This window comes from Spinacia oleracea, chromosome 6 (genome assembly GCF_020520425.1).
Source record: "Spinacia oleracea cultivar Varoflay chromosome 6, BTI_SOV_V1, whole genome shotgun sequence".
NCBI classification, from domain to species: Eukaryota; Viridiplantae; Streptophyta; class Magnoliopsida; order Caryophyllales; family Amaranthaceae; genus Spinacia; species Spinacia oleracea.
In genome coordinates, this window is record NC_079492.1 from 149,062,046 (window position 1) to 149,086,118 (window position 24,073).

Here is a 24,073-nt window from a genome sequence, read left to right on the forward strand (position 1 = left end):
AAAAAATATTAGTATATAATATATTGTTGACTTTATCTTAATATATATTTTTAAAATATTAATATTTTTATAAGTTTTTATAATATGTTATTAAAGAAATTGGTGGTCAAAGTTGTGCATCGACAAGCGTATCCGGTCAAAACAGGTCGAGTATTAAGGGACAGAGGGAGTACATTAATTAGTATGAAAAAATATTCCCCAAAATCAAAAGATGACCTTAAGTCAACATTTACACTAGACAATTTTTTTTTAATATAAATGTTAATTACGACTTTGTATTAAGATTTTTTTTTATCGAGGTGGTTAATTATTACGTTGAACACAATTATTGTTTCTAGAAGTCTCAGACTGGTTCATTTGGTACTGATGAATGATGATACTGATTGCTGATCTTATGAATGAAAATTGATCAATCATACAAATTATGAATCATGATGATGACTGGTGGTTGTCACTTAATTATCAAAAATGTAGGGCAACATCTTACTTCTTTTTTTTCAAAAATAAAAAAAAATTGTAAGAAATAATTTGCACAAAATATCCCACATTCACACCATAAGTATAAACGATCGATGAAAGCAATTGAAGGTACGTCGTAATAAGCATTTTTTTTAGTCTCGCTACTTTGTTCGTCTTAAGGCCCGTAACACAGACAATATAGCTATATGAACGAGGTACTACTCTATCGTGTATCGCCCATCCTTATTTTAGGTGGGATTCATATAAGTTTTGGTTTAGATAATAAAAGTATTACTTTTGATGTTTTTAGAAATTATTTCGAGTTACTGAGTTTTTGAAAAATAAATGAAGTTTGTTATGCATTAATTAGCGTGATAAAAGTTCATATGAATTACGGAGTATTTGGAGACGTTGAATGTGTCTCCAACTATGTTGAAAACATTATTGAAATAGTTTTCTTTCTTTATTTATTTTATTTTATTTTTCTTTTCGTTGTTCTTTATTGTATATTTTCTACGGAGTAATAGTTAGAAAAAACAAACATTATTGAATATATTCTTCCACAATCAATCAAGGTGGAGTTTGGACGATCAGCAGACGAAGTAATCATTTCTTGTATGGGTAGACATCAGTGGGCTCACCAAATTATAGGTAAATAGACTGCTCTTCTTCCAAATGACCAAATTCCTCTGCTTTTTTATTAAATTTATTTATTGCGTTAAAAGTTCGTACAATAATCATACCAATCATAATCCAAGACCCATTATTAATAGAGCTCCTTGCAAAATAAATAAATAAATACTACTACCGATATACTACTACCGAGTATGCAATGGCGGATCTTGAACAGATTTACGAGGAGGACTGGTAGAAAAAAAAAATAAGCAATAAGCTATGTAATTATAAATTTTAGGAGAACGTAACTAAAAATACACTACAAAATTTTCCGGCCGGAGGGGGGTGGCAGGCCCACCCCAATACTAACTAAGATCCGCCCCTGCGAGTAATGTTCTCCCTATCTGGACTTTACTTATTTTATCTTATATGGTTCTTTGACTCTAAAATTTCGTTAATTGGTTCTTAACGTGTGACGTATTGTCAATGGGCGAGTAAACCCGTAAAGGTTATGAAGTTTAGCAAGTTCATATACGAAGTACAAGTATGGAGTACTCCCTGCGTAATTTATTAGGAGTGACACTTACCATTTCCTGCCGTAATTTATTTGGAGTCACACTTTCATTTTTAGTAACTTTTCTACTCCATCATCTAATTAATACATATCTAGTTTACCCTACAACTCACCGCCACATTAAACAATTCATTTCATAAACCCACCGCACCCCCCACCCCTCCAAAGTCAAAGGTCCTCACTTGTTTTACCTGATTAAAATATTTACCACAACCCCACTTGTTTTATTATTTTATTTCATTCAACTATTCTTCTTTAATACCCGTGTCCGGACATATATGAGTATATGACTCTTAATAAATTGCTGAGGGAGTACTGCACTTTTTGTTGGGCTATCCATAAAAATAACCCTTGTTGGACAAAGTTTTATTCAAACCGGGGATAAAATATGGGTGATTATGAATTTAAGACAAGTCCATTATGGTGGCTAGCCCAACTCAAATTACCCAGTACTCCGTATAACAAAGGCACTAAGGCAGATATGGCCCAAAATACGGGTTTAACCTTTTATTTATTTATATACCAGAAAAAATATTCAATAAAAATTACAACAAATAATAAACCAATTAATGTATTAATAAATGTGTATATTTAAATTATATACGTGCATAAAAAATTAGTACTAATTAAAAGAAGTGCGGTGATGAAACATATTATGAGTATCATTCAGAACATGGTATTAATAATATAAAAAAAAGTAAAATAAAGAAATAAATCATTTATTTATTTATTATAGTAAAAGTTGACTATCGTTGACTATTGTTAAATCAACATTGATAATAGCAGAGGCAGACAATTGGTGTGGCGCCAATACTTCCTTGGCAAACACCTCGAGTAGTCTCATATGGAGGATGTGCTGATTTACACCTTAGATCACAACAATCTTTTCCACAATCATTACCGCAATATCCATTGGCCTTGTTACAATCTTTTGCCTTTACTTCTACCACTGCCATTGCCATCACAACTGCACAAACCAACATATAACTTTATCACATACGATATTCTGCAGATGAATTGATGAATTTTTTTTATATTTTAAAAGTACAACCATTTTTAAAATGTTAGTTATTACCAAAAGTAACACGATAAGTACAAACGTGTAATCGTCACAAATATCAGTATTGCAAAAAGAAGAATACCTGCTACAATCACTAACAAAGTAGTGATGATCTTCTTTAATGAAAGAGTGGGCGACATTTTCAGTGTTTCAGAAATTTAATTCGTGCTCTAAAGAAATTGGAAAGTTTGTAATGATATTTCACTTTGTATGTTTTTAAGGTGTTTATATATGTTGGTTATTCCTCTTTATTTAGAGAATATTTAATTAGTAAAAGAATAGGAGGAAAAAGAATGACAGAAATAGGAGAGAAATTAGAAAGTAACAAATAATTAATGGCAAAATATTCAACGTTAATTTACATAACCAGTTTCTTAATAATAGGATGATTATAAATATGTAAATATATTGATAGTTAATCGTATTCATAAATTATAACTTAATTCAAATATATAAAGAAACGCATTACATTTTTGACAATATACGTCGAATATTAGTTTATGTCTTATAAGTTATAAGCACTTTGTGAGTATATTATAGAGATTGTGTTGTTAATTATTACAAAAAGAGACATTAGAAGTACAAACGTAATTTTTGTTATCAAATATTGAAAAAAGATTAATACCTACGATCACTAACAAAAGAGTGATGATCTTCTTCGATGAAATACTAGACAGCATTTTCAGTATTTAGCAATTTAGTTTGTGCTCAAAAGAAAATGATCGAAATGATATTCTACTCCGTATGGTTTTAGGTGTTTATAATACAGTGATCGACTACATAAAGTTTATTAATTTGGGCTGATATAAAGGAATACAGTGCATTAAAAATAAGATATGGCGTCAATAAATAAATATTACGTATATAGTTTTTGAGTGGATATCGCCTTAATACATTTTATTTTATTTTCTTTTCTTTTCTTGAGAGGATTTTGCGTTAGAATCGTAAGAATTTGATTATTACAAATATTTTTTATTGACTCCTTAAAAAATCAAATACATCAGGTAGCATGCAAATAATATTGCGATAATATTTTGATTCAAATGAATCTTTTTTAATTCCTTAAACAATTACTTTTTTTTTTTGAGGGAACCAAATACATTATCTAGCATGCAAATAATATTGCACTAGTATAATACCCGTGCAATTGCACGATTTAAAAAGTTTAAAAATTAAGTTTGCACTAAATTAAAAATATAAATATTTAGTGATGATACAGAGTTTTACTCGTTTATGAAGTTATATACTATATATTATTGTATAATAGAAAAGTAATTATAGTTTAGCTGAAAATAAAAAATTTATGCCTTAATTTGTACATAGTACTTCTCATTGTAACACAAAAAGTTCATAGCACAAATATACGTTATATTTACATTATTGGTTCGTTTATTTTTATTTTAACTAGTACAGACCCCGTGCGATGCACGGTTTACAAATTTTAAATTTAAGTGCAATGTTAAATTAATTTAGAAAAGAAATAAAGAATACCTCATCTCTAGTTTACTCTCTTGAAATCAGTACTGATCAAATCCGATAAGTTTCAATTAGGTCTTATTAGGTTTAATCAAGTCCAATAAGTTCAAATAAGTTCAGATAAATTCAGAGATCGAAGATCGATCATTTCAAATCTGGTGAAGAGAATGCACCCTACCTCCATTTTCTTTGTTCCACTAATTAATACTACGTATTATTTAAGTGGTCAAAATAAAATAAAGTAAATTGGTTGTACTTTGTGGGTTGTATATATGAAATGGAGGAAGTAGATAACTTTTACATACATAAATTTACGTTAATTTTAATTTCGGTGTGCAATATTTATCGTATGGGCCCAATATAAATAAGAATTTGTGTATTTGTTGAGACAGGAAAAAAGGCCCAAAATTGTGGCAGTGTTTTAATCTCCCTCACCGTCGACATACACCAGTAGTTGCCTACATCGATCTATCTGAACGCCGGAAAACCGTAACCGACGGCCGGAATCCTAGCGCTACCTTGGTCTATCCGGCATACCGGCACCTGGAGAAGGTCAATCTTCTATGCCTCTCTCTTGTTATCAGTAACATTTTTAGGTTATCACAATTACAATTTAAAATTAGATGAAATTTATTTGAGTTTTGATGTTGAGTTCCTAAACAGTAGGGTTTTGCTGAGTTTTCGGCAGATATGGTGACTTTGTATGGTTTGTTGATGCTGATTCTGTTCTCTGATTTCACGTTTCTTGTGTTAACTTTACCTGTGTCTATTTCGTCTGCGAACAGTTACTAATTTTCACAAACTGTGGAGTTATAATTATTAATAGACGTGGGAAAGTTTAAATCGTTGTTTAGATAGGAAAATGAATGTCAATAACAAAATTTGGGTTCTTAGTTTTGGTTTATTTTGATTCATGTTGTAGCTATTCGAATTATCGAAGATAGTTTTGCATTATGAATCTCATGTTGTGATCTTCGAAATGGAGCAGGGAAAATGCTGAGTATTTGTTATTGTTAACTATGAAGATAGTTTAGGTTTTGTGGATAAAAGTGGAACTTTTATGTTAGAAATATAAATCCTTGCTGAACTTTGAAGCAAAACCATGTATTTTGCTGAAATTGTTAGTAAAATGACAAAACCATACATTTGTAATTTCGTGTTGATATTTTTTATTCGGCATTGTAATGGAAGAAACTTTGTCTAATTCGGTGATCTTGTGGATGGACAATCTACAAAAGAAGATGTGTCATTTAGTTGGGATTCGAGACAAGAGACTCAAAAACCAAAACATAGTATCGCTTTAATGTAGTTGATGTGCTAGTATATTAGCACTGGTCTAAGTTGTCAAATTCACATATTTGCTTACGTTGGTGCTGTGGGAGACTGGGAGATGTGACATTCAATTTCAGAATACAGTGTCCAAGAAACAGAGTCCATCACCAAAAATTAGAAAGAAAGAAGGGCAAAGGTAACAGGAATGGTTAAACCTAGAGAAGTGAAAATGAAACATTGAATTGGGTTAACAGGGTTATAGCAAAGTTAGCGAATCTGGCAGTTGGCAGAATTAGTGAATAAGGAATGGGCGGTGAGTCTGGTGATACAAGTAGCTAGAATTTGAATTAGACAAATGAAATAACCTTTGAGATTAGGAGCTAGGGAAAACTTTACATCAGTAGAGAGAGCTGAGCACTAACAACAGTCATAACCCAAGTACAATATACACAAGCTGTTATCACCAGGCAGAGTAGTGACATAGTTCGAGTGTCTTATTGTATTTGAAGTTTTAAGGGAGGGTAACTAACTAATTGTGTGTTTAGAGTGAGAGGCAATGGGTAACTGTCGTGGTTGAGTACCTAAATTAGTACTCAGTACTCAAATAGTTTTACTTTTCAAAACCCAATTTTTGTTTATTGTAAATTTGTAATATATGCTAATTCTTTCAGGAAATAGGTTAACAAGAATAATCCTAACTATTGATGACTTTCTCATTTTAATCCTAACTATACTTTAGCTAAGACTAATCCTAGTTATCGGGAAACCCTTCTCATATTAGTCTCATTCATTTATTTACCGGCTAAGCATGTTAGAAGGTCCACATGTCACTTTTTAATCGGTTTGATTATCATTTCATTTTAATTCTTTAAATCTCCATTTTGTTCTCCTTCTTCAACTCCATGGACAATTGAACATCGACACCCACATCCTTATTCCCTTCCCTGATCCCCAATAACCACCACTCATCCACCATCCCAGCCAAATAGCTCCAAAACCCACTTCTTCTCCCCTCGCCCTTTGTTGTTATGCTGTTTTACGTAAGCAACATCAGCAGTTGTCGACCTTGTCGTAGGCAAGAACACCAGAGCTACTACCCCCAATTTTCAATACCCAAACATTGTATCTCTCCTCTTTCTTCCTCCACTTTCCTGCCTGTACTCGCTAAAAACCATCTGCTCTCTCTCCTCCTCTGCTTTTCCTTCTCGTCCCCAGAACTTCCAATTCGTAACCTCAAATTTCAATGAACAAGCTGAAGATAGAAGAATTTGAAGAGGAAGAATAATAGGTAATTGGGAATTGTCTAATTTTTGAAGATGCGGTTATTGGGCCCTATAATTTAGTACCCGAAACCAAGTTGTGGAATAAATCAAATTGACGAAGAAATAAAGGCAAAAAAGTCGCTCAAGCATCGGAGTTTGGGTGGAAGGTTGTGGAGACTGGAGAGGAAGATGCTTAATATGTTTATTCAGGAGTATTTGAGGATATGGAATAAGAAGATTTATGAGACGAATCATGTTTTTCTTGATAATCTCCATTGGAGACGCACCGAGATGAAGAAAAAGACTAGGGAGGAGGAGAGAGAAAATAGAGGCTACAAAATAAAGAAAAATAAAAAATACTAGTATTGGGAGATTGTTTTCGGAAGGTTATGGCTATAATTAGGATTATTATGAATTAAACGATAGTTGGGATTATTTTGAGAAGATTACCAATATTTCGGATTACTTTTGTTAATTTTTCCATCTTTTAATATATTGTAGATGCTATTGGATCAAAACATCTTGAAAATTTACTGTTTCCTATATCCCCTTTTGCACATTTGAGAGACATAAAAAAGTGTGTGGTGATCAAGTTTTGATAAAATCTCTTAATGTTCCTTCTCTCCTTCCCTTCTTTTTGTCTTTGCAAAAGTTTAATACAACAACAACAAAGCCTTTGGTCCCAAAATGCTTTGGGGTTGGTTTTGCAAAAATTTGCAAAAGTTTAATATTATTATAATGAAAATGGCATTGTGTAGGAATTTTTGTATTTAAACGGGTTAGGTCAATTTCTGTTGCTGAAAGAACCTTCGTTTGGATTGGGTGAAAAGAAAGCATGCATAAAGAAAATCTTATGTGCATTTCACTTATTGAAAATTTTACATTTTCAGGTCTGACATTCAGTAACTTCCCAATTTCCTTTTCACAAGAAGGAAATCGAATAACCAACAATAAATACTATGGTAAGTTCTATTGCAAGGTCCGCTTGTCTTGATTTTTGAATTTATACACACATATATATATATATATATATATATATATATATATATATATATATATATATATATATATATATATATATATATATATATATATATATATATATATATATATTTATCAGAGTTCAGTTCTGTAATTTCCCGTAATGCCGGTATATCTGGGGTTCAATGGGATTAAAGTTAACAATTAAATAGATATTACCAGTCACCTCTAGTTTAATGGAAAATTTAACAAGCGACTAGATTGCTCTACTTGCTTGGGTCTGTGGCTGTTCACTTGCTCTCTGTGCCCATGCTTATTTTTAACAACTCAAATATCTTGATGTCTATTCCAGTCTAGTCGAAAAGAAACAGTTTTAGATCTTGCCAAGTTTGTCGACAAGGGGGTCCAAGTCAAGCTCACTGGTGGAAGACAAGGTTTTTTTTTTGCCTTTTCTTTCTCTAGTGCATGTTTCTTTTTCATTTTGTGGTGCATTTTGATTGATATTGCTACCTGATTAACAGATCTTGTTCGTGTCTGTGAAGTGTCTAGTTAGGTACATTTTTTTGCTTGCGGACTTGAAGTCTTAATCTTGTCTTTTTACTATTGCGCATTAAGGAAAAGGAAGTGACTAGGAGTTGAAACCAACAACTAGGATAAAGGACCAAGGAACATAACCAATATTTTTTGATTAAACTATAGAACTTAAAGTGAAATAGAATGGCCAAGAAGTGGTCAGTGATCTGAGTCATACTGCAAAAAGACTAACATAATAAAAGTTGAAGAACTGCTGTTCCTGTGATTTATGCCTGCACATATTTTATATTTCCGGCAAGAGCTGGGGTTGGCATTTCTGTGTTGGAAAGACAAGTATCGGTATTCTGGTTCTCTATTTATTTGGTTTGTTTGCGCTTCTACCGTCAATGTAGTTACATAGTCTAAGAGGTAAAATGTTCCAACTTTAATATCATGAAGATTCATGACTCATGAAGTCACGAGGAATGTCAATTACTTTAAGTTCTAGGTGCAGTGATTAGTTATGTTTTCGGAAGATGTTGCACTACCTTTGTGCATTACAGGCTTTGCAACTGAGACATATTGAGAGGTTTGAGGGGAGATAGTATCTGCTATAGTGCCATAATTGACTTTTGTCACAAGTTATATTGTGTCGGCACCTGAAATAAGTTAACCAATAACTTTAAATTGCAGGTGTCTGGTGAGTGGCGAGTCTGGTGAGTTCGGTGACTAATGACTGTTGAGCCTGAATAGATAGGGAATATCTCACTGAGCAAGGTCATTATTTGGTGCTAGTTTTGTTAAGATTGATCCATGTCTAGCTATTGGTTCTTTTATCTCTTCTTGTTACTACCTCTACCTAGTTTGTAGTGTCAAATTTCATATTTTTTGTTTGTCCTGTTTGGATTGAAAATCTAGTTTTTAATACATATACATATTAAGTATTAGATTATGCAAAAGCCTTTTTTTTGTGATTGAAAAGTTTCAATTACATAAATTCTTGATGTCCGCTATTCCCTAAATTTGACAATAGTACTGAGAGTCTGAGACAGATGGAGTATTTGTGAAAAGTTCACTGGGTCCTTCACTTTGATACATAGCACCTGTCTTGATTATTTGCTTGTTTATTTCAAACTTTATGTTTTTCCTTTCACAGTGACTGGGACACTAAAGGGATATGACCAGTTGCTGAACCTTGTGCTGGATGAAGCTGTTGAATATCTGAGAGGTATGGTATTCACTGCTAATTTGTTTCTAATATGCTTGTAAATAGTACAAATCCTGGTCTCATGTTGACTTGCCAGGGAAATTACATTACAGTTTCTGTTGCTGATTTTTGGCGAGTTGATTCTAGAGTTCAGGCAAAGAAAAATCATTTCTTCGATTTCAAATGGTTGTTGTTGTGGCTATAAAGTTGCATGCATTACAAGTTACGGTTTATTGAAACTAGAGTGGACAGGATTATTGTTGCATATAAGTAATTTCTCTAGACCTTGTGTTAGTATCCAACCTTTCTTTACTTATATTTTGCTAATCTAAAGCTTTTTAGGACTTTTTTAATAGTTTTCTAGGATTTAGATAGAATTATTATGTTTCTTTCAATCCAGCGTTTACTGACGTCTTTAGCTAATTCAAAACAAACCTTGTCAGGGGTATGGACCAATACACCTCATCAGAATTTGATTTGCTTAATTACTATTTACTAGCGTTGTTGTAAGCCTTTATAGTTGTTCATTTCCGATGGAGCCAAAGATTCATTTGTTCTTTTGGCTGTGGGATGTGATGGACTAAATCAAAATGGCTCTTAATACCTCTTCGCTTCCTTTCCATGAAGTAGAAGATGGTCGTCCCGTTGTTGTCCCGTTATCGCTTTTGGGTCAATTGGAAACAACCTCTCTGCAATTGCAGGGGTAAGGTTGCGTACGTCCGACCCCCCCTTACCCCGCTTCTTGCGGGAGCCTCTTTGAGGCAATGGGGTAATGATAATGATAATGTTGTAAGCCTTTATAGATATTGTGTTGTCGCTCGTTCTTAAGCTTTTCAGTTACATTCTCGTCGTCTGCCCCGCTTGTGCCTGTTGTGCACACACAAGCGCCTCGATGGACCCTCAACCCTTGCTCTTGTCGCCAAAAGGCAAGAGTGCCCATTCCGAATCAAGCACCCGCTCATGCCCCACAAGCCTTGAGATTCACTTTCCGTACAAGGCTTGCACCCTTGCCGCCCCATAAGCAAGGGCATGATGTATGATACGGTGTCAAAACACTCGGACCGTAACACCTTGCCTATGGTAGTATCGGTGCGGCTGGTGGTGGTTCTACTTGCAATTTGCTTATTCTTCACCCGATGAACTTGTTTTGGTGCCAAGTTTGTGTAATACTGGTGCTTTCATAGTGGATAATGGAGTATTAGACCTGCTTTGACTTGTAAATTTGTAATGGTGGCATTTTTTCGCGGAGTCAAAAAGTCGATACATAGATGAAAGAGCCTTATTACTGATAATCTCCTCTGAGCAACGTCTTTCTGTGTTGATTGCACTTCATTTCTTCTGGATTTGATTGTTTTGTGCTGTCCATTCTTGGTTGATTGCTTGATGATAATTTGGTGATTTATTTATGGTGTATTGGAGTTGTATTAATGTTCTGCCGTATTGAATATCTAGTGACGCTGTTGGTAGCTTATGTTTTATCATTTAGGTCGATAAAGTTTATGAGGATGTACATGTGTAACTTTGGTGAAATGTTATTGCAGATGCTGATGACCCGCTGAAGACTACTGACCAGACTAGACGCCTTGGCTTAATTGTATGTTCCTTGTTCCAAATCTCTAAAACTTTGTATTTTCATGTTGGGATTTCTTGCTTTAGGCGTAGATAAAAAACTGGTAGTGTTCGGAGGTTTAGAATTCCACACAATGGTACATGAGGAACCACATACCTCAGTTTAATCTGAAGGCTGAAATAGATGTCATTTGATTTTGGATAATGTCAAAATATATTAGGGATTGTCTTTGTCATAAGTAACTGTACCCTCAGAGAAGACATTGATTACCATTCTAATGATTATGGAATATTGTTCGTTATCCGCCTACATATTAAGGCCTAACCTTAGCACCCAAAAAAACAATACGGGCCTGGGCCCAGCACAAAAAAAGCCCGGCCTGGCCTTTCATGTAGAACTGACCCACGACCACCAGACCCGTCCCAACACGAAAAAGCCCAGCCCGGCACAAACACGAAAAAAATCCGGCCCGGCACAAGCACGAAGTCATGGGCCGGGCTTGAGCCACATTTTTTGGAAAAAGCACGATAAGGAAAGGCACAACAAAGCACACCAAATTTAGTTAGAGGCACAACGGCCCGACCCGGCCAAACACGACAGTACATGGGCTTGGGCCATGTTTTGAACTTCGCAGCCCGGTCCAGCCAGATGGACTTGGGCTTGGCCTGCCCGGCCCGGGCCACAACCATCTTTATCAAGGCCTAGCCTCACCTTTAAGCCCTTGACTCTGTTATGTAAGTCACATAATACAGTTGTATATTTCACTGTATTCGAACTATGGACTGATATGGAGTTGCACATTACTGTTGCAGGTTTGTAGAGGAACAGCCGTAATGCTGGTTTCACCAACTGACGGTACTGACGAGATTGCAAACCCTTTTGTTCAGCCAGACGGTGCTTAGGTCTTGTTTGGCAACAATGCCTTTAATCTATTGACATGGTTTAGATGTTAATTAGACTTGGACATATTTCTAAATGTAACGCAGTAATTGTAAGATTAAGTGTATGCACCCTGAAAAAGTGAATATTTGGTGTACTGAAAAGTTGCTGGTTTCATGATCCATCCTTCTCTTGGCAAAGAAATTGTAGAAACACTAATCAAGTGTTCTGAATTGTTAGGCAAAACATTCCCCTTAGGTTATTTTTTGGCTTTTGTAGCATCACCTTCAATAAGGAGTTAATGAAGTTTATTACTTTACATGATAAAAGGCAAATGATAAATCGAAGGAATAATTTCACTTCTTTCAAGGAAATCAACTTTGAAAAATATGGATTTTCTTGGAAGAAGTAAAATTCTTCCTTGGATTTATCAACTCCTAAGATAAAACAACCAGATAATCAATTACTGTACATTTAATACCCTTGGTGTGTTAATGAGCCACTCTGTCATCAAGCTTAGGTTGCTCTACTTGCTCGGGTTAGGGTTGTAATATATTGAGCTCAAATCTAGTATCTTAAACAAAGTATGATGTATGATGATGTTAGTGAATTATTCTGACACGAATAAAGAATGTCTTTGAATGAATCATTTGCCATCTTCATTCAAGCGCTTATAAATAAGCTTACTAGATGAAATTTAGACGGTAGATTAAGGTGTACAAATGTACAATCCTCCATCTGCTTACAAAATTACTTAGTTTATCGGAGATGAGAGTCTACATTTTCCCAATTTCGAATTGCATTACGAGTAGAAACAAGGGACATTCAACTTAATCATCCTTAGAGTAAAAAAAACACGAAAAAAAAACACCTTTCAACATGAGTAAGTCAACCTACTCATCAAAGTCTCCTTTTGCAAATAAAAATATACTCCATTCGTCTCTTTTTGTTCTTTACGTTTTCCTTTTTGGGTATTTTAAAATGTTCTTTACATTTCATATTTCTCATATTCCCAATACCAGATTTTTGATAAAAGTGAAAACGTTATAAATAAACGTAATTTGTCTTTTTAAAATAAAAAAATAAAGGAATTTCAACCCACACTAATTAATTAATCGTTAAAACACGTGAAAAATAAAAACGTAAAAAAACAAAAAGAGACGGAAGGAGTAAAAAAAATTAAAGAATGAGTCAACGTCAGAGACCTCAGGTTGACTTTAACCTTTAAATGGGCCTGATGTAAACAAAATTCAATCTCGAGTATGAGTTTTAAATCTCAAATAAACGAAACTCGATCATTCGGGTTTTAGCAGTCTGGGACGGTGTGGGACCCAATCTTCCCCGTCTTTATTGTCGTCTCCAGAATCAAGCGTTCTCTCAACTCCGCCGCAAAACACACGAATTTATCATCACAATTTATCATACTGTACAGAATCACAGACTTCCCGAAATTCATAGCATTAGCATTTATCTGTTTCCAATTGTATACTTTTTCACACAAAAAATCCCAGTTTTGATTCATTTATTGTTTATTCTTTAAATTTTGTGTAGTTTTTCTTGATCTTGCTGTTGAATTTTCTGGTGTTGTAATTTTGATAAAATAATGAGGAGAAATAGGCAAAAGAAGCAGAATTTCTCGCAACGCGGCCGAGAAAAAGATGATTGGACTGTAAAGCCTTTAAGTGATTCTCCCTTAAAAGTAGTTGATCATCATCAAGATGATGTTGAACATCCCCAAACCTCAAATTTCATGCCCTCTGATGGTATTAAAGTCAAGTGGGTATCGAAAAATCGGGTTTCCGATGCCAAAAACTCGGGTTCTGAGCCGGAATTTGAGGTGGGTGAGCTCGATTCCGGGCCAAAATCTGAGGTGGCTGAGTCCAGTTCAGCAGCGACTGAAGGTGGGAAAAGGTTGGATGAGAGAGAAAGTGAGGCAGGAGAGAGAATTTGTGGAATTGGGGAAAAAGTGTTGGTGGGAATTAGTGAAGGTTCTGAGTTGAGTAAAGAAGGTAATGGCGTTGACGATGTTGTTAGAAGATTGGAAGAGTTGCAATTTGAGGCTGAAGAAGTAGGAATTTCTGAAGAACAGATTAAAATTAATGATCAAGCTCAAGAGGATGAGGTAACTTTTGGTTAATTAAATTCATAGTATTTACTTTTTGGTGTTTAGTGTTCTTTTTGATGATGGAAATCATGTACTCTGTATATGTTAATTGTTTGTTTCTCTGTGAAAGTTTGCAATTTTGATGACAAGATTAGTATTGGTTGTAGAGTGTTGTAACAAATTATTGTTTGGTAATTGGAGAATTCAGTTTTTCTGGCAGCTTGGGTAGATTGTTGGCGGAGTATAGTTGTAGTAATGTTAGAAGCACTATGAAGCTATAGTAATGTTAGAAGCACTATGAAGCTATAGTAATGTTAGAAGCACTATGAAGCTATAGTATAGTTGTAGTAATGTTAGAAGCACTATGACCTAAACCTAAAGTTGGCTTGTATGGTGATAACTTGATAACTTGATTAAGCTATATGAAGCTTGTAAGTGACTAACAAGCTTGATATGGTTGATGAGCTTCACATTATATTATTAGGCACTATTGGCATGAATATTCGAGATGAGCATAATAAGTTAATAACATTGTATTTGTACTCTTATTGCACCTTTGACTGCACGACCCGGCATTTGCAATCTATTTGTATTGTTCAAATTGTTAACAACATAAAGAAATTTGAAGCAATGTTAGAAGCACTGCCATTCACTTTTTATCTGTCTAAGAGATGGAGGGACAAACACCTTTGATGTGCTCTCCGTCAAGCATAGAGATGTCCGAGTCACCAACCAATATGAATTTGGAGGGTAAGTTACAGGAGTATTTGATCCAAAGTGTTGGGGCTTCCTAGTCACTATCCGAATGAGTTTGGAGGGTAAGTTAGGAGTAGGGGTGTGCAAAAATTGGTCCGGACCGAAAAAATGGACCGGACCGACCCAGACCGGACCAGACCGGACCAAAGACAATCGGTCCGGTCATCGGGTCGAGAAATATCAATTTCCGGTCTTCGGTCCGGTCCGGTCCGGTCCAAAACCCGATTTTGGACCGGACCGATTTTTTCTTAATAAAATATAATAAAAAATACTTAAAAAGCTAATTCTCTCCTTTAATATGTTGTAAATATTATTATATTGTGATATGTTTTATTTTAGCTTCCAAAAAAGGCCTTAAAAAATTGATTTTTTTATATATATTTTTTCTTTTTTACCATAATTTTTAGAAAAATAAAAAAATAAATAGAAAAAGGTCTACAACCGGTCCAAATCGGTCCGGTCCGGGTTTTGGACCGATTTTATCGGTCCGGTCCGGGTTCGGTCCAAGCATAATCGGTCCGGTCTTTGGGTCTCAAATTATCAAATTTCGGTCTTCGGTCCGGTCCGGGTCGGTCCGGTCCGGTCCGGGTTTGGACCGATGAACACCCCTAGTTAGGAGTATTTGTCCCGAAGTTGTTCTAAATGGCGAATTTAGGTCCTTTTTATGGTTAGAAAAGGGTAAAAGATGGTGCGAAGAACTATCTTGATGTCCATATAATTGAAGAGTGAAACTTCAATTGTGTATACGTTATAGTTATGCGGTTATACTGTCACTGCTACTTAGGTGTACAACTAGGTATAAGTACTAATGAGAGGGAGCTTGAGGGTTATACGGGGAAATGTGAGATGATGGATTGGTGTTGTTAGTGAGACAGTTTTCCTCGTAGGCTTAAAGTAAGAACCTTGTGTGCAGTCTATTGTTGTATAAACCATAGCTTTCATATGTTTCACAAACATAGAAGACCAGGAATTCACTATGTGTATCAGCTTCATCTACAGTGATGATTAGTCAAATGCAGTTTATCCCAAGGTACTTGCGGCATGCCTTTTGCAGGGGTTTTAATCCTGCTGAAGTATACTTGATTGTGATATTGTGTAAATGGTCATAGTTGATCCAACATCAATGTATATTGGTTTTTACTGGCCTGTTATCAGCTGGAATCAGCCACTTGTTAGCCATATTGACTGTGTCAGACTATATGAATTTGCAGCTAAGGCCGCTTATGATACAGGAAATATGAGCAGGGCAATCTGGAAAGATGATAGTACGGTCTGTTTAGTCTCGTGTCTACAGTAATTTACAATCTTGCCCCCCTGGGTGCTTCATTAATTGCGCTTTGTTTTAAGCTTGTAACGAAAGTTGTCTGGAATCCTTTTCTTTTTCAAGAGCTATGCTGTTATATGCATCATTGCATTATTGTGATACTTTTGTGGCTTTGTTATTCTTCATATGAATAATCTTAGTTTCAACTACGTCAATCATGCATCTTGCTTTGGTTGGCCTTATACTTAATATCTCGTCCTGTACTTAGGCTCTAGGTGCCGTTTTGTCTCACTGCAACTCAGGCCTCCTAAAACAATGGACTTAAGTCTCCCTTAAAAAAGTGTTCTTGGAAAGTGTATGTGCACTATTTGGAATTGTTTAACCTTCTCTACTTTTGATGTTTTTGTTTTCTTTTCATTCTTAAGAGTGAATATGTCCTTTGTTCCTTCCTTGAGCTGTTCTAAAGAAGTTTATCATACAAGACCGGCTTCTGATAGACATTAAATAATAAGGCACATTTCTCTCATTGTACTAGAAAATACGATACCTTTTATAAAGTTATGTTTCTAGAAGGAAGCCACTTCTTAAATAGTCCTTTTAATTATATCTTACAAATCATCTGCTAAACTTTGTCAGTTGCTTGCCATGGAGTCCATATATGGAGATAATGTCTATGTCCTTGAAAAGCGACGGGGCTTACGTTCTTTCCAGGTTAGGTTTCTTCAGAAACCCTAATAAAGTGAATATTATGCACTAATAACAATGCATATATAGTTAATGTCCTTTTGTTCTTTCTTAGATTCATATACATATTGAACTTCCCGGTGCATATTCTGTATCAGCAAAACTAAAGGAAGATACTCTTGCTAACTCCAAAGTGTGCGACTCAGATGACTTCTTATATACTTTCAAAGTCCAGTATCTTCCACCTATTATATTGACCTGTTTGTTGCCTAAATCGTACCCAAGTCATTGCCCACCTTCTTTCACAATCTCAGTTCAATGGTTGCATGAATCTAGAATTTCCAAGCTTTGCTCAATGCTGGATTTATTGTGGAATGAGCAAGCAGGGCAAGAGATTCTCTACCAGTGGGTGGAATGGCTACATAGTTCTTCTCTTTCATACCTTGGTTCTGATGAAGAACTTCTGCTTGGACCATACAATGTGAAAAGTGTTCCAGATAGGCGTGCTTTCTCTGGAAGTCTTTCTCCTGACATTGATATTCCTTCAATGAGGAGTTACAATGAAGAGAGAGTACATGAGAACTTCCTTAGCGGTTGTCATGAATGTTGCATCTGTTTCAGCGAATATGCCGGTATGGTTAACTCTTCCAAATTTTGCAATCTGATTTTATAACTCACATTCACAATATGAGTCTAGTAGACAAATGCTCTTAAAATGGTTGTTTATTGACATCTGCTTGCATCTTGTGGCCGTCTTCATGAACTTTAAAGAATCTAAACCATTTGTTTCCTCCTTTTTTAAGCACCAGTTGTTGACGAGTCCATTCCCATCCATATTGTTTAATTAAAGCTTATCATAACCAAGATCTCTTTTTTCTCATAATGTCATTTTTTAACAAGTAAAAGCACTTCCAGACTTTCAGTTCAAAACAAAAATAAATTACAGCTTAAAAAATATGCACATTAGGATCCAAAAAGTTGCTCATGTTTTACTACTTTGAAGTTATTAGACCTAATATGACCCTCAGTTGATTTCCATTTTCCAATATGGGTCTGAGACCTAAGTTGACAACTTAGCTAGTGACCATCAACATTTCAAGTTTTCGACCTTAATTGTCAAAATAGTGATCATTTTTATTGTTAAGTTATGTCATTGCTTAGTTGAAAGTTGTGATATTCTAGAAAAAGTCATAAAAAGTACTCTCTCTAGTCTCCGCCATATAACGATAGGCTATATTTCTACTGTAGACTGTTCTAAAAACAGTATTCCACTTTCAAAATTTAGTAAGTTGAACTTTTCCATATTTCCCTTAATATACCCATATCTCGTTCTTTCTTCCAGGGACAGAATTTTTAAGATTGCCATGTCATCACTTCTTTTGTGTAAAATGCATGACAACTTATGCTGATGTGCACGTGAAGGAAGGCACAGTAAACAAGCTGCAGTGTCCGAGTACTAAATGCGGTGGTATGATCCCCCCTGGTTTATTAAAACGGCTGTTGGGTGATGAAGAATTTCAACGTTGGGAATCATTGGTGTTACAAAAATCCCTTGATGCAATGCCTGATGTAGCTTATTGCCCCAGATGTGAAACACCATGTCTAGAAGATGATGACCAGCATGCTCAATGCTCAAAGTGCTTCTTTAGCTTCTGCTCTCTTTGCAGGGAAAAACGCCACGTGGGGATCGCATGCATGACTCCAGAGATGAAGCTAAAATTTCTCGAGGTAAGCTTTTAAGATAACGTTCTATATAATAATATTTAGCGTGTTTACAGTCTTTTTTTTTTTGAGATTCACATATACAATCCTTTATGCAGGTTGTTTGTCTAGAACTTGTAACTAGGGTTATTATAACTTCATATTAGCATCTTTAACTATGAAAGCATCAACATTAGTGTTCTCCCAGTTTGGTCTTAAGAAACAACATTGTGCTTTTAAATTCTGAAGCCAAGCCATTACATGGCGGATTTAGGGGATGTTTACCTCATACCGAGTGGAATCAAGTCAAATAACTCTTGCAGTCCCTCAGAAATCAGAATAGCCAAATGTCTTCCTTTTTTCTGTTGGATAATTTAGCATTTCTATTCCTTTTTTTGAGGTAAGGTAAACATATAAGGAATCACTAATTCAATCTAATTTACCCATTATGCTAAATTCGGTAAAAGGATTTTGTATTCCTTCAAAAAATGGATTTTGTATTCCTTCAAAAAATAAACATTGTGGCCTTGTAAAGGAATAAGCTTGAGAGGTGAAATGTTGAGAAATTGTAAATGCTCAACAAAAAAGAAATGCGAGTCTCATTACCTTCCTTATTCATATCACACGTGGGCTAATTATCTGAGCAATTCACTTGATTGCGTTGTTGTATTACATTATATTCATAGAAAGGAACTCTTGATCCTTGTACTTTGGTGCTTCAGCTTTCTATTTGAAAAGTTAAAATGAATGTTTTCATGTTTACAAGTTTATGCATGCAGGAGCGCCAAAATTCATCTCTTATTAAGGATGAACAAAGACGCAAGGAGCTTGATATGATTAATGAACTTCGTAGTGTGAAGGAAATACTCCGTGATGCCAAGCAATGCCCTAATTGTAAGATAGCTATTTCTAGAACTGAAGGTTGCAACAAGATGGTGTGCACACAATGTGGGAAGTACTTTTGCTACCGTTGCAGCAAAGCAATTAGTGGATATGAACATTTCAGGTTTTTAGTTTATTCAAGAACATTTAAAATAATTTTGATAATATTTATCATGTAAAATTTCACGCAACTGACACTTCTCTGCTATTCGAAGGGAGGAGGGAGGGTGTCAACTTTTTCCACAAGAAGCAATTGTGCAGTGGGAAGAGCAAGTTAATGCCCGCCAAGTTCTGGGTCAGATTCAGGCTCAAATGTTTGCTGCAAATGCCCGGCCTTGTCCTGGCTGTAAGCAATTGAATGCTAAGGTGAGTCTTATACTTATTTAATCATGGATAGTTCCTTCATGGTAAAATATTTTCATGTATTCATGTACATAACCGATTTATTGAAACAAAACTGTAGCTATCAAAGTTACTACAAATATGATACTCAACAACAACTACGATGAATAATTGGCCAACTAGGGTAACTGTTAAAGCTCCGTTCTATTACCTTATTTCCACTTATATCAGGAAAAATAAGTTCGGATAAGTTCAGATAAATTCAGATAAGATAAGTTCAGATAAGATAAGTTCAGGAAAAATAAGGGTTGACTAAGTACAATTTATAACTAAAGTTTTGATAAGGTTTAATAAGTTCAGATAAGTTCATATAAGATAAATTCAGAAAAAATAAGTGAAAATCTGGTGAATAGAACGCACCCTAAATATGGGGCAAAATGCGCCAACCACTATTTATATGTATTTTTCATTAACACTTAGATGTTCTCTTTCTCTTTTTGACAGATGGGAAACAATAATCACATCTTCTGCTGGGCATGCCAAAACCACTACTGCTACCTTTGCAGAAAGATGGTGCGGCGTAGCTCTGAGCATTATGGACCCAAAGGCTGTAAACAGCATTCAGAAGGATAGAGGAACGGAATACAGAGAAAGAATACAAGAACCTGCCTACCTTGAGGTCAGGTTAGAGTTTCTTCTCCCTCTGATAGGGAAAGTAGTACAGTCTGGGTAAATCTTTTTCATACATTGAGCTCTCTGTTCAATGTGGAATTCCTGAGCTATATTGGATTAAATGGTTTTCTCTTTAAAGAAGTGTTTCCAATGTTGATTAGTGTGCTTTACCACACTAGATGAGTTAGCTACAGACTGTTTTAAACAGACAATAATTAGAGTCTCTTGGTATTTATTTCTATCTGGAACAATTTTTATTCATATTCAGTTACATAGAATGACTTGAAATAGAAAGACATGAAGGAGTTGGAATTAACTTGAACAGAAATGTTTCCAGTTTTACCAATTTTATTCTAGAATCTGGATCATTGGCGTAACATGTTACATGCCCCTTTGGGATACCTTCTTTATTAGTCCATATCTGTTGTACTCAGTTGCAGCAGTCATGAACTCTTCATCTGATTCAAGAGCCCTCATTGAATTAGGTGGTAGACATATCTCTAAATCCACACTCCCGCCCCCTTCATAACCTGGGTAAGCGGTCACTTTGCCAACAAATTTGTTTGCATACCCACTACGAACTGCAACAGCTTTCCCAAGACCAAATTCATTTCCATACATATCAAATCTTGGTGAGCTTCCCATCATCACACTGTAAGGATCAAACATTTTGCATGGCTGGTAAACAAAAGGAGATTGGAGCCATCCATTGATGAAATCATGCACTGTTTTGTCACTGTGGTTTACAACTGACTGGTGCAACAATGACGCTGCCCACCCTAAGTTGTGTCCAAGTAGTTCACCAGCAGTAGTAGTGGTTACTATTGCAGTAACACAATTACCTATAGGGGTGAGCAAAAAGTCAGGGTAGGTGAGCAAAAAGTCAGGGTATCCTGAATCGAAACCGTAACCTGTTGTGCAGATTCCGGTTCCGGGTAACAAATTTGGGAACCTGTTGCAACAGGTTCCGGTTCTCATTACCCTGTACACACCAATTCTAACATGGAGTACCCAAAATAAGGTACCAGACCATATAAAAATGTTTCATATGCCCAAAAAACCAAACCATAAAGTAGATAATTTTTCCAATAAAATAGCAATAATTTATTTAAATTTTTAAAATGACAGGGTGCCCTGAATAGGAACCTGTTGCAACAGGTTCCGGTTCCTGTTCCTGGAATTCTGGAATTTTAACAGGGTACCCTATTGTGCTCACCCCTAACACTTACCTACATATTCGGGAAGCAGAGGAGGATCTAATCTATGCCTGTTGTTGCTAGCAATTCTGCAACTTGTGATCTGATCTTCAGATAAGCAGTTTGCTCTCACAATTGATCTCCACACAAGTGCAGAGAGGCTCTGAAAGGAAGAAATGTTGTTGCAGGTGTTGCTGCTTTCTTTGTTGGCCTTTGCTTTTATTCTTGCTATAGAAACTTTAGAGAAATGAAAGATTCTTTCTTTGAGTTGATCTGTTTCAAACCTGCTTACAAATTCATTTGGGTGGGTAAAGGGAAGTTGAACGATTGGGCCATACCCGTCAGGAAACCAACGTTCATGAATGGGAAGACGTGAAACAAGAAGCTGCTTATAATTATTAGCTCTATGTATTTCTGACCATAATTTCCAGAAATGCCAATATGAGGTTCCATCCACTATCGCATGGTTCATGGAACAGCCAATAAAAACCCCATCTACAAGCTCAGTGACCTGAACCGATAACAGAGGCAGTTCATGACCATCATGGTTAATGGCTCGATCATGGTCAAACAATGACTGAACCACCACAGGAACCTCTTTCGGTGACAGAATCTCAGATACGGTCATATTTAACGTAGCATATATAAACCTAGCTCCATCACCCTTGTTGCAGTCTACATAGACTAAGCTTTCATGCTGATTTTTGTTGATACGTGTGGCGAGTCGGCCTGCGAGTGGGTAAAAATGAACTAGGGTAAGTGAAAGAGACTCTTTCAGACTTTGAAGGTGTTTATTTACTGAGAATTCTTGATTATTGAAATGTGATGGTTTGATGAATAGAAGACCCTTTTGGATGTAATGAAAACAGAGCATAGCTAAATCCATAGGAGCTAAGTAGTATGGCTGATTTGCTTCATGCACCTTGTACTTTGGTTTTATGAAGCATTCTGAGATTTGTTTGACAGTTTCTGATGAACTCATCTTTCTGTTTCTGGAATTATAGAACTCCCTGACTTTTTGTATTTGGTTTGATTTAGTTTTTAATATATGCATCATAAAAAAAAGAGAAAATCAGTGGGCAAAAAGGGTTTAAAATACTAAAGTATAAAAGGGAATTATAAGATGACAACTATTACTAGTATCTGATAATGATGCACTGAAAGGAAAATGTAGAAACAGACTTTGAAAGAAAAGATTAGTTACCTATAGCAAATGCGTGTACGGTCATGACTAATCTAGATTATTGGAATAAGATAATATTTGTTTATCGTATGACAACTATTATTACTAGTATTTGATAATACGAAAATGATAAAAGGTCGTAAGTCGTGTCACAATGATGACGTGACATGCTTATGTGTTATGATTTAAATTGGAAACTAAAATATTTAATTTATACTTCATGTTTTAAAAATATGGTAGGAAAATCTTAATATTCTAATTTGTTTCCATCTTTATCGAATACCTTATTTACATATTTTCATAGTAAAAATATTGCATTGATAGTAAAAGTATTCTGATGACGGATGACGCATAACCTATGTGACGCTTGTACGTACCAATTAAACTCCGACACGTAAGATTTCGACAACTAAATGTTGGCGCAACTTGTCACCTTTATAATGTTTGTTTATCGTATGACAACTATTACTAGTATTTGATAATAATGTACTTACTATTACCTCCGTTTTATTAAGTTCTTTACGTTTTGAAAAACGTGTCCAACAGTGAAAACTTTGATCATGAATTCTCACTATTATATCTATAAAAAATTTCATGAGATATCTTGTTAGATTTATCTCAAAATGTATTTTATAAATAGCAACTTTTAAAAACTTTGCCATACATAATTGAATTTATTAATGGTCAAATATTGCACTAGAATTTGTGTAAATAGTAAGTGTAAAGATCTTTTTGAAATGAAGCTAATAATAGCCGATGCATGTACGATCAAGAGTTCAAGACTAATCTAGATTATTTGAACAAGATAATGTTTGTTTATCGTATGACAACTATTACTAGTATTTGATAATGATATACTGAAAGGGAAATGTAGAACCAAGAGTCTAAAAGAAAGATTAGCTACTAGTTGCAAAATCATATACGTTCAAGACTAATCTAGATTATTGGAACAAGGAAATGTTTGTATTATCGTACGTGCGATAAAATATGAAGCAACTACTGTTGGAAGTTCTTAGTGAGAGAGTGCAAAGAAAATGTGTGGAAAGAGTGGAAATGTGAAAATTCCCACATGGAAAAACACCAATTTTATTTGTTGTTTATATTTGGGGACTTGAGTAAAACATTTGCTTATGAAAGCATAAGAGTGGCATGGGGAGAACACATAACACACGTGTACATGCGTCGGCTGTTTGGGTCGAGCTCAAGCCTTGGTTGGTTCTTGGTTTGCGGGAGTGGGGTGGGTTTTTGGTGGGCCGCGGGTTTATTCTTTTTGGTAAGAAGTTAACGGTTAGAAGAACTAATCCTTCTCTTCCGTTTTCCATAAAACACAATCACAAAAAATGTTATCTGAATTCTCTCTCAAGCTCTCAAATGTTCGTCTCTGGGCAAATATTCTGGTCTCCAATCGAGGCTTGTGATTG

The 24,073-nt window shown here is 35.3% G+C and overlaps 3 protein-coding genes across 4 annotated transcripts; 2 read left to right on the forward strand and 1 right to left on the reverse strand.

The window, feature by feature from the left end:
- The first annotated feature begins 4,570 nt into the window (after positions 1 to 4,570).
- LOC110791846 (sm-like protein LSM7) lies at positions 4,571 to 12,050 on the forward strand. Its single transcript, XM_021996607.2, has 6 exons — positions 4,571 to 4,736; positions 7,609 to 7,680; positions 8,052 to 8,133; positions 9,369 to 9,440; positions 10,961 to 11,013; positions 11,802 to 12,050. Exons 2-6 carry the CDS (start codon positions 7,678 to 7,680, stop codon positions 11,889 to 11,891), a joined length of 300 nt encoding a protein of 99 aa, XP_021852299.1. The 5' UTR covers positions 4,571 to 4,736; positions 7,609 to 7,677; the 3' UTR covers positions 11,892 to 12,050.
- Positions 12,051 to 13,143: 1,093 nt separating this feature from the next.
- Positions 13,144 to 22,434, forward strand: LOC110791826 (uncharacterized). 2 transcript variants are annotated; one of them, XR_002534219.2, is made up of 8 exons: positions 13,144 to 13,990; positions 16,629 to 16,703; positions 16,792 to 17,308; positions 18,019 to 18,404; positions 19,157 to 19,383; positions 19,475 to 19,625; positions 20,106 to 20,285; positions 21,402 to 21,539. XR_002534219.2 is itself a non-coding variant. In XM_021996586.2 (7 exons), the coding sequence occupies exons 1-7, from the start codon at positions 13,472 to 13,474 to the stop codon at positions 20,232 to 20,234; spliced, it is 2,004 nt and encodes a 667-aa protein (XP_021852278.1). In that variant the 5' UTR covers positions 13,145 to 13,471; the 3' UTR covers positions 20,235 to 22,434. The 2 variants fall into 2 exon arrangements, 1 of the variants encoding a protein (XP_021852278.1); XM_021996586.2 differs by having other exon boundaries at positions 13,145 to 13,990; positions 20,106 to 22,434.
- On the reverse strand, positions 20,489 to 22,512 carry LOC110791836 (uncharacterized acetyltransferase At3g50280). Its single transcript, XM_021996595.2, has 2 exons — positions 21,503 to 22,512; positions 20,489 to 21,115 (listed from the first exon to the last, which is right to left on the reverse strand). Exons 1-2 carry the CDS (start codon positions 22,449 to 22,451, stop codon positions 20,655 to 20,657), a joined length of 1,410 nt encoding a protein of 469 aa, XP_021852287.2. The 5' UTR covers positions 22,452 to 22,512; the 3' UTR covers positions 20,489 to 20,654.
- Positions 22,513 to 24,073: the final 1,561 nt, after the last annotated feature.